Source organism: Bos javanicus, chromosome 19 (assembly GCF_032452875.1).
Source record: "Bos javanicus breed banteng chromosome 19, ARS-OSU_banteng_1.0, whole genome shotgun sequence".
NCBI classification, from domain to species: Eukaryota; Metazoa; Chordata; class Mammalia; order Artiodactyla; family Bovidae; genus Bos; species Bos javanicus.
In genome coordinates, this window is record NC_083886.1 from 43835842 (window position 1) to 43849138 (window position 13297).

Below are 13297 nucleotides of genomic sequence, written 5' to 3' on the forward strand. Positions count from 1 at the left end.
CAGAGTATCCCATTGACATCGCCAGAAAAATTCTTCCCAGCATGTTCCTTGTCCTTTAACTGTTTTTGAGTATTTCATTTTTTACATAGTCACCATTTCTCAGTGTTTTCTTGTTAACATTATTTTAGTACTGTTTTAAAAGTCCTTCTCCATTGCTATATATCCACTTATGTTTTTAGAATTAATAATATCTACTACTTATTAGATAGTGCATTCCATGGGAGTTTATAGATTAAAATGGATCAACTTTTAAACCATTTAGAAGATATCTTTCCATACATTAATTTTATGTCTTTTGGGGGCCACTTGGCTTGTGGGACTTTAGTTCCCCAACCAGGGATTGAACCTGGGCCCTCAGCAGTAAAAGCTTGGAGTCTTAACCACTAGACCACGAGGGAACCTCCCATATATCACATCTTAGAACTTAAATCAAGCCCCCGTTATGAGAAAGTTTTCCCTCATGTCTAGCCTATATTTATTTATTTTATATTCTTTATTTGTATTACAGCTTTGATGTATAATTGATGAATAATAAACTGCATATGTAAAATGCACAAGCTGATGAGGTCTGATAGATGTCACACACCTGTGACACCCGCTCAATCAAGAGACTGAATGTATTCATCAACCCCTCCTCCCCAAGTTTCCCACCTCCCTTATGCAACCCATTCCCCAGTCCCACACTCCACCCATCCCTGTCTCCAGACAACCAATGATCTGATTTCAGTCATGATAGATTTATTTGCACTTCTAGAATTTTATATAAATGGAAACATAAAAGTATGTACTCTTTTTTCTGGGTTTGGCTTCTCCCTCTTGGTATATTTATTTTGAGATTTATCCGTGTATTACGTATTTTGATACTCTATTTCTTTTTGTCGGTGAGTAGTACTTCCCTTGCATGGATATACCACAAACTTATGGACACTCATCTATCAGTGAAGACTCCTGTATCACCCTTTGTGTGGACATACGCTTTCAGTTCTCTTGGATGAACACCTAGGAGTGGAGTGGTTGGGTTGTAGGATAGGTGCAAGTTTAACTTTTCAGGAAACTGCCAAATTGTTCTCCAAAAGTGGTTGCCATTCTACCGCCATTACATTACACATCTGCTTATTCATTTAAAAAATCTTAATTAATTAACTTATTTATTTATTTATTGGCTGTGCTGGGTCTTTGTTGCTGTGCTCAGGCTTTCTGTAGTTGTGGTGAGCAGGGGCTACTCTAAGAGTTGTAGCTCACAGGCTTAGTTGCTCCTCAGCATGTGGAATCTTCCCAGACCAGGGATCAAACCTGTGTCCCCTGCACTGGAAGGCAGACTCTTAACCCCTGGACCACCAGGGAAGTCCTTGCCTATGCTTTTAAGGTACATCTAGAATTTATTCTGATGGTCAGTTTTTTTTTAGTGAGACGGTGATTTTTTTACACTAATTTATGGTTAAAGTCATTAATTTTTGCTTATTCATTTATGAAACCTACCACCTTCCTCGAGTCCCTGGCTGCATAACTATTTTCTAGTTCATTCTCATGGAATTTCCAGATGAATAATTATATCACCTACATTTTCTCTTTTCTAATGTCTTCAGAGGGTAAGTGCATTTTAATTTTTTTAAAGGTACTGTCAAATTTGGAAGAGGATTCCATTATGTGGTAAAGTGTGGAACAACAACTAAAATCAATTTTCCCATATATTCTCAATTTTACATAATATGCACAAGTTTCATTTATAAGTAAAAAAACAAAGAAAGAGGGACTTGAGGTCACAATGCCAATCACAACTCAAATCGCTACCGCCAGCTTCGTGGTTTTGTTCAGGCACGTAAATGACAATGCACAGCAAGGCTTTTGAAAACTTAAAAAAAAAAAATCTCTCTGAATATAGATAAAGCCTCTAAGTTCACATGATGCCTATCAAAGTTCTCATTTCTCTGTCCCTCATTTGAAGAAAAGGGGGAAAAAAAAGAAGCTAAGATAGAGTACTTACTTGTCAATGCACACTTTAATCTTAAGTTGATAATTTAGCTCAGGGAATTTAACCAGCAATCTACGTCAAAAAAAGAAAAGGAAAAAAGTTTCAGAGCAAAGGAAAAAAATCCAGTTTTAAAAAACAGCCACTAGGCTCCCCCAGCAACTTCTAGTTGAATCTAAAACTCATAACTCTTCAATTCTAAAGAGATGAGTCATAATCCCAAATTTTTCTTCCTGCCAGTGCTTCCTTTCATTTTAAGTCAAGCATCACCCCCTTCAGGCCAAAAGGGACTGAAAAAAAAAAAGCCTAAGAACTTGGACCAAGTTGTGAGAGACACACAAAAGGATAATGAAAGCCCTATCATGAAAAACATTACAGGAATACATGCTCTGAAATTGGTACTCCTTCTATTAGACTGGAAACCCAACAGTGTACTACCTTTCTGAGGAGGGAAATTTCACTGCAGAAGGGCAAACCCCAGCTTACCTGCTCTGACTTGAATGTGAAAGTAATGCTCTACCTGCAGGTCCCCCACCCACCTGCCCTGTGACCTCTTGGCGTCTATTATCACTAAGCTTTACTCTTCCCCTTCAAATGCTCAGGAAAAAGCAGGCTCAAAGAACAGAAGATAACTGGCATTATTCTGCCCCTTTTGCATGGTAGATGGAAATGCTATGACCTAAGACATTAGGCCTGGAATCAGGAATACAGTGCGACCGAATCATAGGAATATATCCAGGTAACCTCAGAAAGATTCTGGTTCTTTAGCATTTGACAGGACAATCAAAGAGCAAGTTAATATTACACCAAAAAATTCCCTATCCATCACAGTACTGCCTGCAATGGCTGTAAAGAACAACCCTGGCCCTGAGGGTGTCCCTTGATACAACATCCGCCAGAAGAGGAGGTGAAACAGCCCACCTGACTTTAGTTGTGAACTGGACACCGGTCTTGATGACTAATGGCCGGTCAGGATGCATAGGCATGCAGGGCTGCCGCTCCACTACGAAGGCACTGGAGGGGACAGAGAAAGGCAGTGGGTCACACATGATGCAGTGGGCTGGTCCCTGTCCCATTCCTCGGAAGTCTCTATGTTACCTTTTCATTAAGTTTCTAAACAGCTCCACGATTCTCTCCTCCAGCATTGGCCGGTGCTGTACAATGGGGTCCCCTTTGTAGCTAACCTTCTGCTGCAGCTCCTCCAGTTTCTTAATTTGTTGGCGGGTCTGAAGCTGAGATTCTGCTAATGAGGTTATCCTGCCAATAAGATAAGGATGTTCTTGGTTACCTGCTGCTGCTGCTGCTAAGTCGCTTCAGTCAAGTCCAACTCTGTGCAACCCCATAGACGGCAGCCCACCAGGCTCCCCCGTCCCTGGGATTCTCCAGGCAAGAACACTGGAGTGGGTTGCCATTTCCTTCTCCAATGCATGAAAGTGAAAAGTGCAAGTGAAGTTGCTCAGTCGTGTCCGACTCTTCGTGACCCCATGGACTGCAGCCTACCAGGCTCCTCCATCCATGGGATTTTCCAGACAAGAGTACTGGAGTGGGGTGCCATCAGTTACATAAGTGGTTGTATATAAATGAGCTGGAGAAGGGGAAGGGAATAAGACCACAGGTACTCTCACGCAGTCATCCAACATAAGAAAGGAGCATTTTTTTCATTATGGAAATATATGAGTAGCATAACATTGACCATTTCTAAATACACAGTTCAGTGGCACTAGATTAGAAAAGGGAAAATTATTTTGCCCTTTTTTTTTTTTTTTGGCCATGCAGCATAGTTTGCAGGATCCCCACCAGGGATTGAACCCCGGTCCTGGCAGTGAAAGCACCAAATCCTAACTTTGGCCTGCTAGAAGGGAACAGCTACCCACTCCAGTATTCCTGCCTAGAGAATTCCATGGACAAGGAGCCTGGAAGGCTACAGTCCATGGGGTGACAAAGAGTTGGACACAACTGAGCAACCCTCATTTCACTTCCTAAAAGTTTACTTTTCAAAGAAGGAGGCAGACACAGAGGAAGACATGCCAAAACTTATACCACTAGGAGGCATTAATGAGGTAACCAATGGAAAGTTAACACGTTAGAACCCAGATACAGAGAACATGAAATAATGGAATTTGGCACTCACTTTCTTCAGCCTAACTTGTTTTTGTACCAAATGTGAGGACTGGGGAAACGCAGGATATCTGACAGCCCAAAAAGATAGGTTTGCACAGCTCTGTCCCTCACTGTCTATGCAAGCTTGGCCAGGTCCCTTCACCCTCGTGGGCCTTGATGTCCCCTTGCCTGAGAGGGTTGAACTGCACGATCCCCAGGAGCCCTTTAAACTTCGTCTTCTTGGATGACTGGATGTGACATTGTGTTTCCAAATATTGATAACATGCATACAGAAAAAGTAGACGGGGAGACAAAGGCTGATTAAGTCTGCCCCCAAGGAGGGAGAATATCAGTGGCTCTCTCTGATGGCGCCCCACTAGTTTAGTGAAGACCCCAAAGAGACAGAGTGGAAGGCAAGGGGTGGAGAAGGACAGCACCAGGACTCCTGAGCTCACAGACTCCTTTCTGGCATCCACTGGGTTGGCTAAAATGTTTGCTTGGTTTTCCTATAAGGTGTTATGGAAACATCTCAATACATTCCTAGAACTTATAAGTCATTTGGTTCCCTGACTAGAAAGCATTTAAAACTGCTTTCAATCAATGAGCAAAGCTCAGGGTCAGTTAGATGAACAAACAGGCATCTCATGTAGAGCTATCCTAAATTTCCCATTTCACGCTCTGTGTATCCTGGGTCAAGGTCAAGTTTCTCCCAGTTCAAGCTGGTGCAACATACTGAGTATCGGGCCTTGGACATCAAGGGTGCTCAATCAAGATTTTCTGAGTGAATCAAAGTAAAAGAAGAGCATATAAAGAATGATCTTACAAATATGAAATGTATAGATTTCTATCTTTATGTGTGTGTGTATATATATATATATAAAATAAACATGTAGATTTCTATCTTTGTATGTGTATATATAATAACAGATGTCTGGAGTGACGGTCACCAAATGTTTAACTCTAAGTACCTCTGCATGATTTGATTTTTAAAGTCTTTTCGGCTCTTTATTAACTTTATGTATTTGAACTCTTTTCTCTTATAAAGAGCAGATGTCATTTGAGAGTCTTAGAATAACTAAAATTTAAAATTTAGTCTACATGTTTAAAAACAGTTAAACCAAAAACTTTAGCAAAATATATGTAAAATATAGCAAACATAAATACATTTTCATTTTAAAAATTGTCCAAATAAAGTAAAAAGCTTTAACCCTTAGACTAAATTTGAGTATGTTGAAATCCCCACCCTTGAAATACAGTATGTGCATGCTTAGCCGCTTCAGTTGTGTTAGACTCTGTACGATCCTATGGACTGTAGCCTGCCAGGCTGCTCTGTCTATGGGATTCTCCAGGCAACAATACTGGAGTGGGTTGCCATGCCCTTCTCTACTGAAATGCAGTAGCAGCTCTTTATGCAGCTCTGACCATATTTTAGCACAGCTCTCTGAAAAGAAAGGGGAAACTTCTCTTCTCTGTCATACCAGTTTTCTAGCCGATCTAGGCAGATGTTGGGAGGGCCTCCAATGCAAGCAATCTGTTGTCGCCTCTTCCAGTCAGCCAATTCTTCATCCGTGAGAGTTTTCTGCACATACTCCATCGCTGACAAAAGCCCCGCCAGCTCACTCACGATGCTCTGGTTGAAAACCAAAAAACAAAGTCAGAAAACATTCCCCCAGACCATCTCTAACCACAGACCGTCTCTCTTTGGTCAATTCCAGACAAAGAACTGATTAGGAAACAGGCAAGTTCTTCCTGGAGATGCCCAATTCCCAAAGGTGAGTGAGCCAGGCACGGGGAGGGGGTCCACTGCTCTTACGCGCCGCATCTGGTCCAGGGCAGTAAGCATCTGTTCGAGCTGCTGCATCTTCTGCCTGGTCACCGACTGGTTGTTTCCATTCAGATCTTGCATGTCTGAGAAGGAAGGAGAACCTCCGTGAGATGAGGGAATACGCCTAGCTTCAGTAACTGGGCTCCCTGAACTGCCAGCAGCCCCTGAGTGCCCCCTCCCCTGAGTCTGAACTCAGAGTCAAGATGAGCCAGCTCTGAGACTCCAGTAACACAAACTCACTTTATATGGGGGATTTTAATGTCTCTAACATGCACTTGCCTCCTTGACTCTTGAGAGTTTTATAGTTGAAATCGAAATCATCCTGGAGATTCTCTACCACTTTCATCTTCTGTTCTAGATCCTGTTTCAAACAAACCAACCAAAACAGAAGTAAAAAAAAGGACTGCCCTCGGGAGAGAGAAAAGAAAGTTTCTGAGTAGGATTAAAATAAAGCCACAACCTCGCAAAAGCTACACAAGGGACCCACAGGCCACTTCCCCAAGAAAAGGCTTCCCGCCCAAGACTTGCTTCACCTGGACACGCTTGCGGACGTCCTGCAGGTGCTGCTCCAGCATCTGCTGCTTCTCCGTTACCACGGCGGCTGTGGGGTGGTTGGCCTGGCCCCCTTGCTGCCAAGACAGGGAGCATGTGCACATGAAAGCCGGAAATAGCAGGAGAAGACTATCCCTGTCTGGTCTCCATCTCCTCCATGACCCTTCCTGCTTGGCCTGAGCTGCTGCTGCTGCCACTGTGAGGACAGGAGCGGTCCCACGGCACCCACTGCTCTCCAGGGGCTGTCAGCGCAGGCCAAGAAAGCTCTCACACTTTTCCTTGTGTCCTTGGCTTTTTAACCTCATGGTGGTTTAGTCGCTAAGTCGTGTCTGACTCTTTAGTGACTCCATGGACTGTAGCCTGCCAGGTTCTCCTGTCCATGGGATTTCCCAGGCAAGAAGACTGGAACGGGTTGCCATTTCCTTCTCCAGGGGATCTTCCTGACCCAGGGATCGAACCCATATCTCCTGCACTGGCAGGCAGATTCTTTACTGACTGAGCCACCAGGGAAGCCATACTATAAACTCACTCTATGTACTGCACTCAGAGACCATATGTTGAGCTAAGACACAGTCCCTGCCTTCAAAAACCTCATTCTAGGTAAGGATATATACATACATACATATATATATATAAAATCAGGACAATTTATGAAAGCAGATGCTGGATGCCTGTTTAAATGTATAGCGGGAGGGGGACTTCCCTGGCAGTCCAGTGGTTAAATATACACACTTCCACTGCAGAAGCAAGGGTGTGATCCCTGGTTGGGGAACTAAGATCTCGAATGTCATGTGGTACAGCCACCAAAAAAAAAAAAAAATCATGAAGGTTTTTAGCACATTTCGGTAGAATAATAAAATTCCTAATCAAGAGATATCATGTAGGGGGAGAAGGGAAGGTGATGGCTGGTGCCTCAAAAAGGTTGAATAGCACATGCAACTTACAAATAAGTTCTGTCAAAGTAATAGGACATTAAAGACCATATAAAAGCTGCAGTGACCAAGACAGTGTGGCAGAAAAGAACTGAGAGTCCAGTTTTCCAAACTAGAAATTTTCAGTTGTCTTTGACTTCACACTGAGCTGCCAGATCTTCCTGGCTCTGTATTCTGTAATCTCTCCAATGGATCTCTAGTGCTACCGGCTCCATTCAAGCCCCAAAGTTGATCCCTTTGCCTCTAGTCTCTCTCACTTCCAATCTGCTCTCCAAACTGCTACCACAAGTCTCCAAAGTAGACTGAAACACGCCACCATTAGAGGGACCTATTCTCTCCTTTTCCACTGGACCCTGTCCAAGCCCACAGAATATAAACTTCCCTTAGAAGTCCCAGGAAGGCGACCTCCACCCTTACATAACTCTCTTTACAGGAGGAGTGACTCATCGAATTAGTGAGGTTAGGAGAAAGACTGCCCACACAGAGATCTTTGAAGGCCCAGCCCTTAAGCTGGTGGTTCTCTCCCACTCTTGCCTTCCGGGGGCACACCTAGGGCAGGAGCCAGGGCCTGGTTTCTAGAAGCAGTTCGAGAGGCCTATGTGTCTGAGTTCAGGGGGTATTAGCGTGTGGTCTCTAAAGCTCCAAAAGGATGGCTGGGCAGTGCTGTTCTGCAAACCCAGTCTCTCACCCCAACACCTGACTCAGACAACAGGCATCTACACAACAAGCACCTCCTGTACAGCACAGGGAACTATACTCAATATCTTATAACAACCTATAATGGGAAAGAATCTGAAGAAGAAACTGAATTGCTCTGCTATAAATCTGAAACACTGTAAATCAACTATGCTGCTGCTGCTGCTGCTGTGTCGCTTCAGTTGTGTTCGACTCTGTGCGACCCCATAGACGGCAGCCCACCAGGCTCCCCCATCCCTGGGATTCTCCAGGCAAGAACACTGGAGTGGGTTGCCATTTCCTTCTCCAATGCGTGAAAGTGAAAAGTGAAAGGGAAGTCGCTCAGTCGTGTCCGACTCTTCGTGACCCCATGGACTGCAGCCTACCAGGCTCCTCCATCCATGGGATTTTCTAGGCAAGGGTACTGGAGTGGCTTGCCATTGCCTTCTCCAGTAAATCAACTATACTTCAATATAAATAAATAGTTTGGGATTGACTGCTATATTTACAATGGATAACCAACAGGGACCTACTGTACAGCGCAAGGAATTCTGTTCAATATTATGTAATAGCTTAAATGGGAAAAGAACTTGAAAAAGGATACATGTATGAAGTGAAAAGTAAAAGTGTTAATTGCTCAGTCATGTCCAACTCTTTGCCATCTCATGGACTATAGCACACCAGGTTCCTCTATCCCTGGAATTATCCAGGCAAGAATATTGGAGTGGGTAGCCATTCTTTTCTCTAGGGGAATCTTCCCAACCCAGGGATTGAACCCGCATCTCCCTCATTGCAGGCAGATTCTTTACCTTCTGAGCCACCTGAAAAGCCCCATATATTTATATACACACACACACACATATAACTGAATCACTTTGCTGTACTTTTTAAACAATACTCTGATATAAAAATAAGTTAAAAAAAATTTAAACACACAAATAAATAAATAAAAATAAAGTCCCCACAGTCATCCATCCAAGTCATGCTTTCCAGTCCAGTTTACCAACAATACAGCTGATTGTTTCATCTGGTGTCAACTTCCTGGTCTGTTTCTTTTTTTAGAAAAATTTTTCTTTATATTTTGGCTGTGTCACATGGCATGTGGGATCTTCATTCCCTGACCAGAAATTGAACCGGTGTCCCCTGCACTAGCAGCAAGGAGTCTTAACTACTAGATCACCAGGGAAGTCCTCCTAGGTCTATTTCTAAATTGGTACTGCACTTAAAGAAGGAAAACAGATGTGATCAGTTATCACCCACAGAAATGGTGCCCCACTGCTTCCAGATATAAGCATCTCAGCCCAGCACAGACAGCTGTTTCACACAATCCAAGAAGAACTTAAACCCTCCCTCCCTGTGCTTCAGTCACCGCAAACTCCCCAGCCTTCTCTGCACACAGCAGGTTTCCACACTGACTCCCCGCACCCTGTCTACTCAGCTTAACTGTGTGCGTGCGTGCAAAGTTGCTTCAGTCGTGTCCAACTCTTTGTGACCCTCTGGACTGTAGCTCACCAGGCTCCTCTGTCCATGGAATTCTCTAGGCAAAAATACTGGAGTGGGTCGCCATGCCCTCCTCCAGGGCGTTGTCCCGACCTAGGGATCGAACCCGAGTCTCTTATGTCTCCTGCATTGGCAGGCAGGTTCTTTACCACTAGCGCCACCTCACTCGGACTGGCACACCTGAACTCATTCACTTTCAAACTCAGTACAAAATGTTTTTGCTCCATTGTGAAACCTTATTCAACTTCCCGAAGTTGAATCCTTACTCAACTTCAACATCCTCCTCTACATTCTTCTCACTTGAAGTGTTTGTGCACCTATTACCCAATTAGACAGAGAGCCCTGGGAGACAAGGGACCACAGCCCACTAGTCCCCCAGGGCTTTACCCACAAAAGACAGGTGGGAATATGCCACAGATGTCAACAGACAAAACAACAGTGAGACCTGGCTTGAGCTAGCTCTGTAGCATGGGGCTGCAAACTTTTTCTCTAAGGGCCACACTGTAAATTTTTTTTGGCTTTGTTGGTTACGTGGTCTCTGTCATAAATACGCAGCCCTGCCATTGCGGCATGAAGGCAATTACAGACAGGGCACAGGTGAACGCGTGTGGCTGTGTTCCAAAATGCTTCATTTGCAAAAATACACAGCATGGGGTGGGAGGGGGATTGGAAGGAGAGGATGGGATGAATGGAGACAGTATCACGACACATATACACTATCATACGTAAAATGGATAACCAGTGGGAATTTGCTGTATGACTCAGGGAAGTCAAACCAGGGCTCAGTGACAACCTAGAGGGCTGGGATGGAATGGGAGGTGGGAGGAAGGCTCAAGAGGGAGGGAACATATGTAAATCCATGGCTGATCCATGTTGATGTATGGCAGAAACCAACACAATATTGTAATTAGCCTTCAATTTTAAATAAATAAAGAAAAAAGCAAACAACACAGCAGGCTGGATTTGGGCCCCAGGTATTGGTTGCCAACCCCGATCAACACAATTGGGAACATCCTTGGGACACTTCCTGCTTTTCTAACTCCCATGGTAAGCTGGCGCCTCTATGCAAATTGGCTTAAGTTGATTATTTTTATCCTATGGAACAGTAATGCAAATATAAAAGTTCTCCACAAACAGCAAACCCTAGTGATGCACAGACAACTGCCACCTTCTAACCTCCCTTACTTCAGAGTCTTGAATGATGAGTATTACCCCCTCACCTGCATCTGAGTACACCAGCTTTCTATGTAAAATTCTTTAGTGGAGGGCCCTCCCTGGCGGTACAGGGGTTAAGACTCTGTGCTTCCACTGCAGAGGGCACAGGCTGGATCCCGATTTAGGGAACTAAGATCCTGCATGCTGTGTGGTACAGCCAAAAAAAAAAAAAAAAATTCTTCAATGGGCCCCATTTTGTACAGACTTGATGATAACAATGGCAGCAGCAACAGAAAACAGTGAACATTTATCTTGCATTCATGTGTCAGGTCCTGTTCTAGGCATTTTACATGTAGGAATTAATTTAATTTTATGAAGTCAGTACAATTATCTTCCCCAGTGGAGGAGAAGAGAGCAAACAGTTTGCCTCAGGTTAAACAGCAGTGACAGAGCTCTGGGGTTCACATATAGGCAGTCTGGCCCCAAGTCCCCTGTGGTAAAACTGCTCTTCTGAGGCCAAACTGAGGCATGACTAACTAGATTTTCACGATGTGGCCCTCTGACCACCTTATCTTCCTTTACCCAGTCAGATGCTGAACTTTCTACACTTCTCCCAAGAATACATATGCTTCAGATTCCCTGTTTGAACACGATCATCTTTCTGCCTACAGTGTGCTCTCTTTACCATTTGCCTGATGCTCATCTGATAAGCTTTGAGTCTCAGCTCAAACATGACCTCTCCTTTCTCCTCGATGCCTTCTATGATATTCTCAATTAGACTTAGATATTCTTTCTTCTTTGTTCCTGCTATATTTTTGTATTTTTTTTTTTTTTAATTATTCATTTGGCTGTGCCTGTTCTTAGCTGCCAGGTGGCGCTGGTGGTAAAGAACCTGCCTGCCAAAGCAGGAGATGTGAGATGCAGGTTTGATCCCTGGGTCGGGAAGATTCCCTGGAGAGGAGGCACAGCAACCCACTCCAGTGTTCTTGCCTGAGAATCCCATGGACAGAGGAGCCTGGTGGGCCACGGGGTCACAAAGAGTAGGACACGACTGAAGCGACTTGGCACACGGCATGGTCTCAGTTGCAGCACGCTGGATCTTTTTGTTGTTGTACACAAACACTCAGTTGCAGTATGTGGGATCTAGGGCCCTGATGAGGGGTTGAACTCGGGCCCCCTGCATTGGGAGCTTGGAGTCTTAGCCACTGGATCACCAGGGAAGTCCCTGTTTTTGTCTTTGAAAAGAAAAAAAAATGCACACTCATGTTCACAGCAGCATTACTCACAATAGCCAAAAGGCAGAAGCTGCCCAAGTGTCCACTGACACTTGGATAAAGATGAATGGATAAACACAATGTGATATAACCACACAGTGAATAGTATTCATCCTTTGAAAGGAAGGGAATTCTGGATAAATATGCTACAGCATGGATAAACCTTAAGGATGTTATGCTAAGAGAAGGCACACATGGTATGTTACCACTTAAATGAGGTACCTAAAACAGACAAATTCATAGAGATGTCACTTTGCCAACAAAGGTCTGTATAGTCAAAGCTATGGTTATTCCAGTAGTCATGCAGGGATGTGAGAGTTGGACCATAAAGAAGGTTGAGTGCCAAAGAATTGATGCTTTTGAACTGTGGTGCTGGAGAAGACTCTTGAGAGCCCCTTGAATAGCCAGGAGATTAAACCAGTCAATCCTAAAGGAAGTCAACCCTGAATTGGAAGGACTGATGATGACGCTCCAATACTTTGGCTACCTGATGTGAAGAGCTGACTTGTTGGAAAAGACCCTGATGCTGGGAAAGATTGAAGGCGGGAGGAGAAGAGGGCAGTAGAGGATGAGATGGCTGGACAGTATCACCAACTCAATGGACGTGAGTTTGAGCAAATTCCGGGAGGCAGAGACGGACACAGAAGCCTGGCATGCTGCAGTCCACGGGGTCGTAAAGAGTCGGACACGACTTAGCAGCTGAACAACAACAACAAAGAATAGTCAAATTCATAGAGACAGAAAGTAGAATGGTGATGCCAGGGGAATGAGCTGTTATTTTATAGGTACAGAGTTTTAATTTTGCAAGATGAACAAATTTCTCGAGAAGTACAACAATGTGATGAACTTAACACTAATGAAACTGTACATTTAAAAATGGTTAAGAAGGTAAATTTCATGTTGTGTATATGCTACCATAATTTTTTTTAAAGAAGGGATAAAGAAAAAAAATTCCCCAATTAGAGGTTATTAAAGAAAACACCTCAGGGGAATTTCCTGGTAGTCCAGTGGTTAGGACTCTGTGCCTTCTCTGCAGAGGGTGTGGGTTCAATCCCTGGTTGGGGAAATAAAATCCCACAGGCAGCATGGCCAAAAAAACCAACCAATCAGCCAAATAAACAAAAAAACCCTCAGGGAAAATAAGAAAGTCTCCTGTAACCAACAATATCAATGCTTTGGCACATATCTTTCTGGGGCTTCCCAGGTGGCTCAGCGGTAAAGAATCTGTCTGTCAATGTAGGAGAGGCGGGTTTGATCCCCGGGTCAGGATGATCCTCTAGAGAAAGAAATGGCAACACACTCCAGTTTTCTTGCC

General features: G+C 43.8%; 1 protein-coding gene across 5 annotated transcripts in view; it reads right to left on the reverse strand.

The window, feature by feature from the left end:
• Positions 1–13297, reverse strand: part of STAT3 (signal transducer and activator of transcription 3) — a 75830-nt gene that overhangs the window by 14506 nt on the left and 48027 nt on the right. For all 5 annotated transcript variants that reach the window (XM_061391841.1, XM_061391845.1, XM_061391843.1 and 2 more), the window contains 7 exons: positions 6428–6523; positions 6174–6255; positions 5883–5977; positions 5548–5699; positions 3068–3226; positions 2891–2983; positions 1985–2044 (listed from right to left, as the gene is read on the reverse strand). In XM_061391841.1, coding sequence (XP_061247825.1) covers positions 1985–2044; positions 2891–2983; positions 3068–3226; positions 5548–5699; positions 5883–5977; positions 6174–6255; positions 6428–6523 — 737 coding nt within the window. The remainder of the gene's footprint in view (positions 1–1984; positions 2045–2890; positions 2984–3067; positions 3227–5547; positions 5700–5882; positions 5978–6173; positions 6256–6427; positions 6524–13297) is intronic.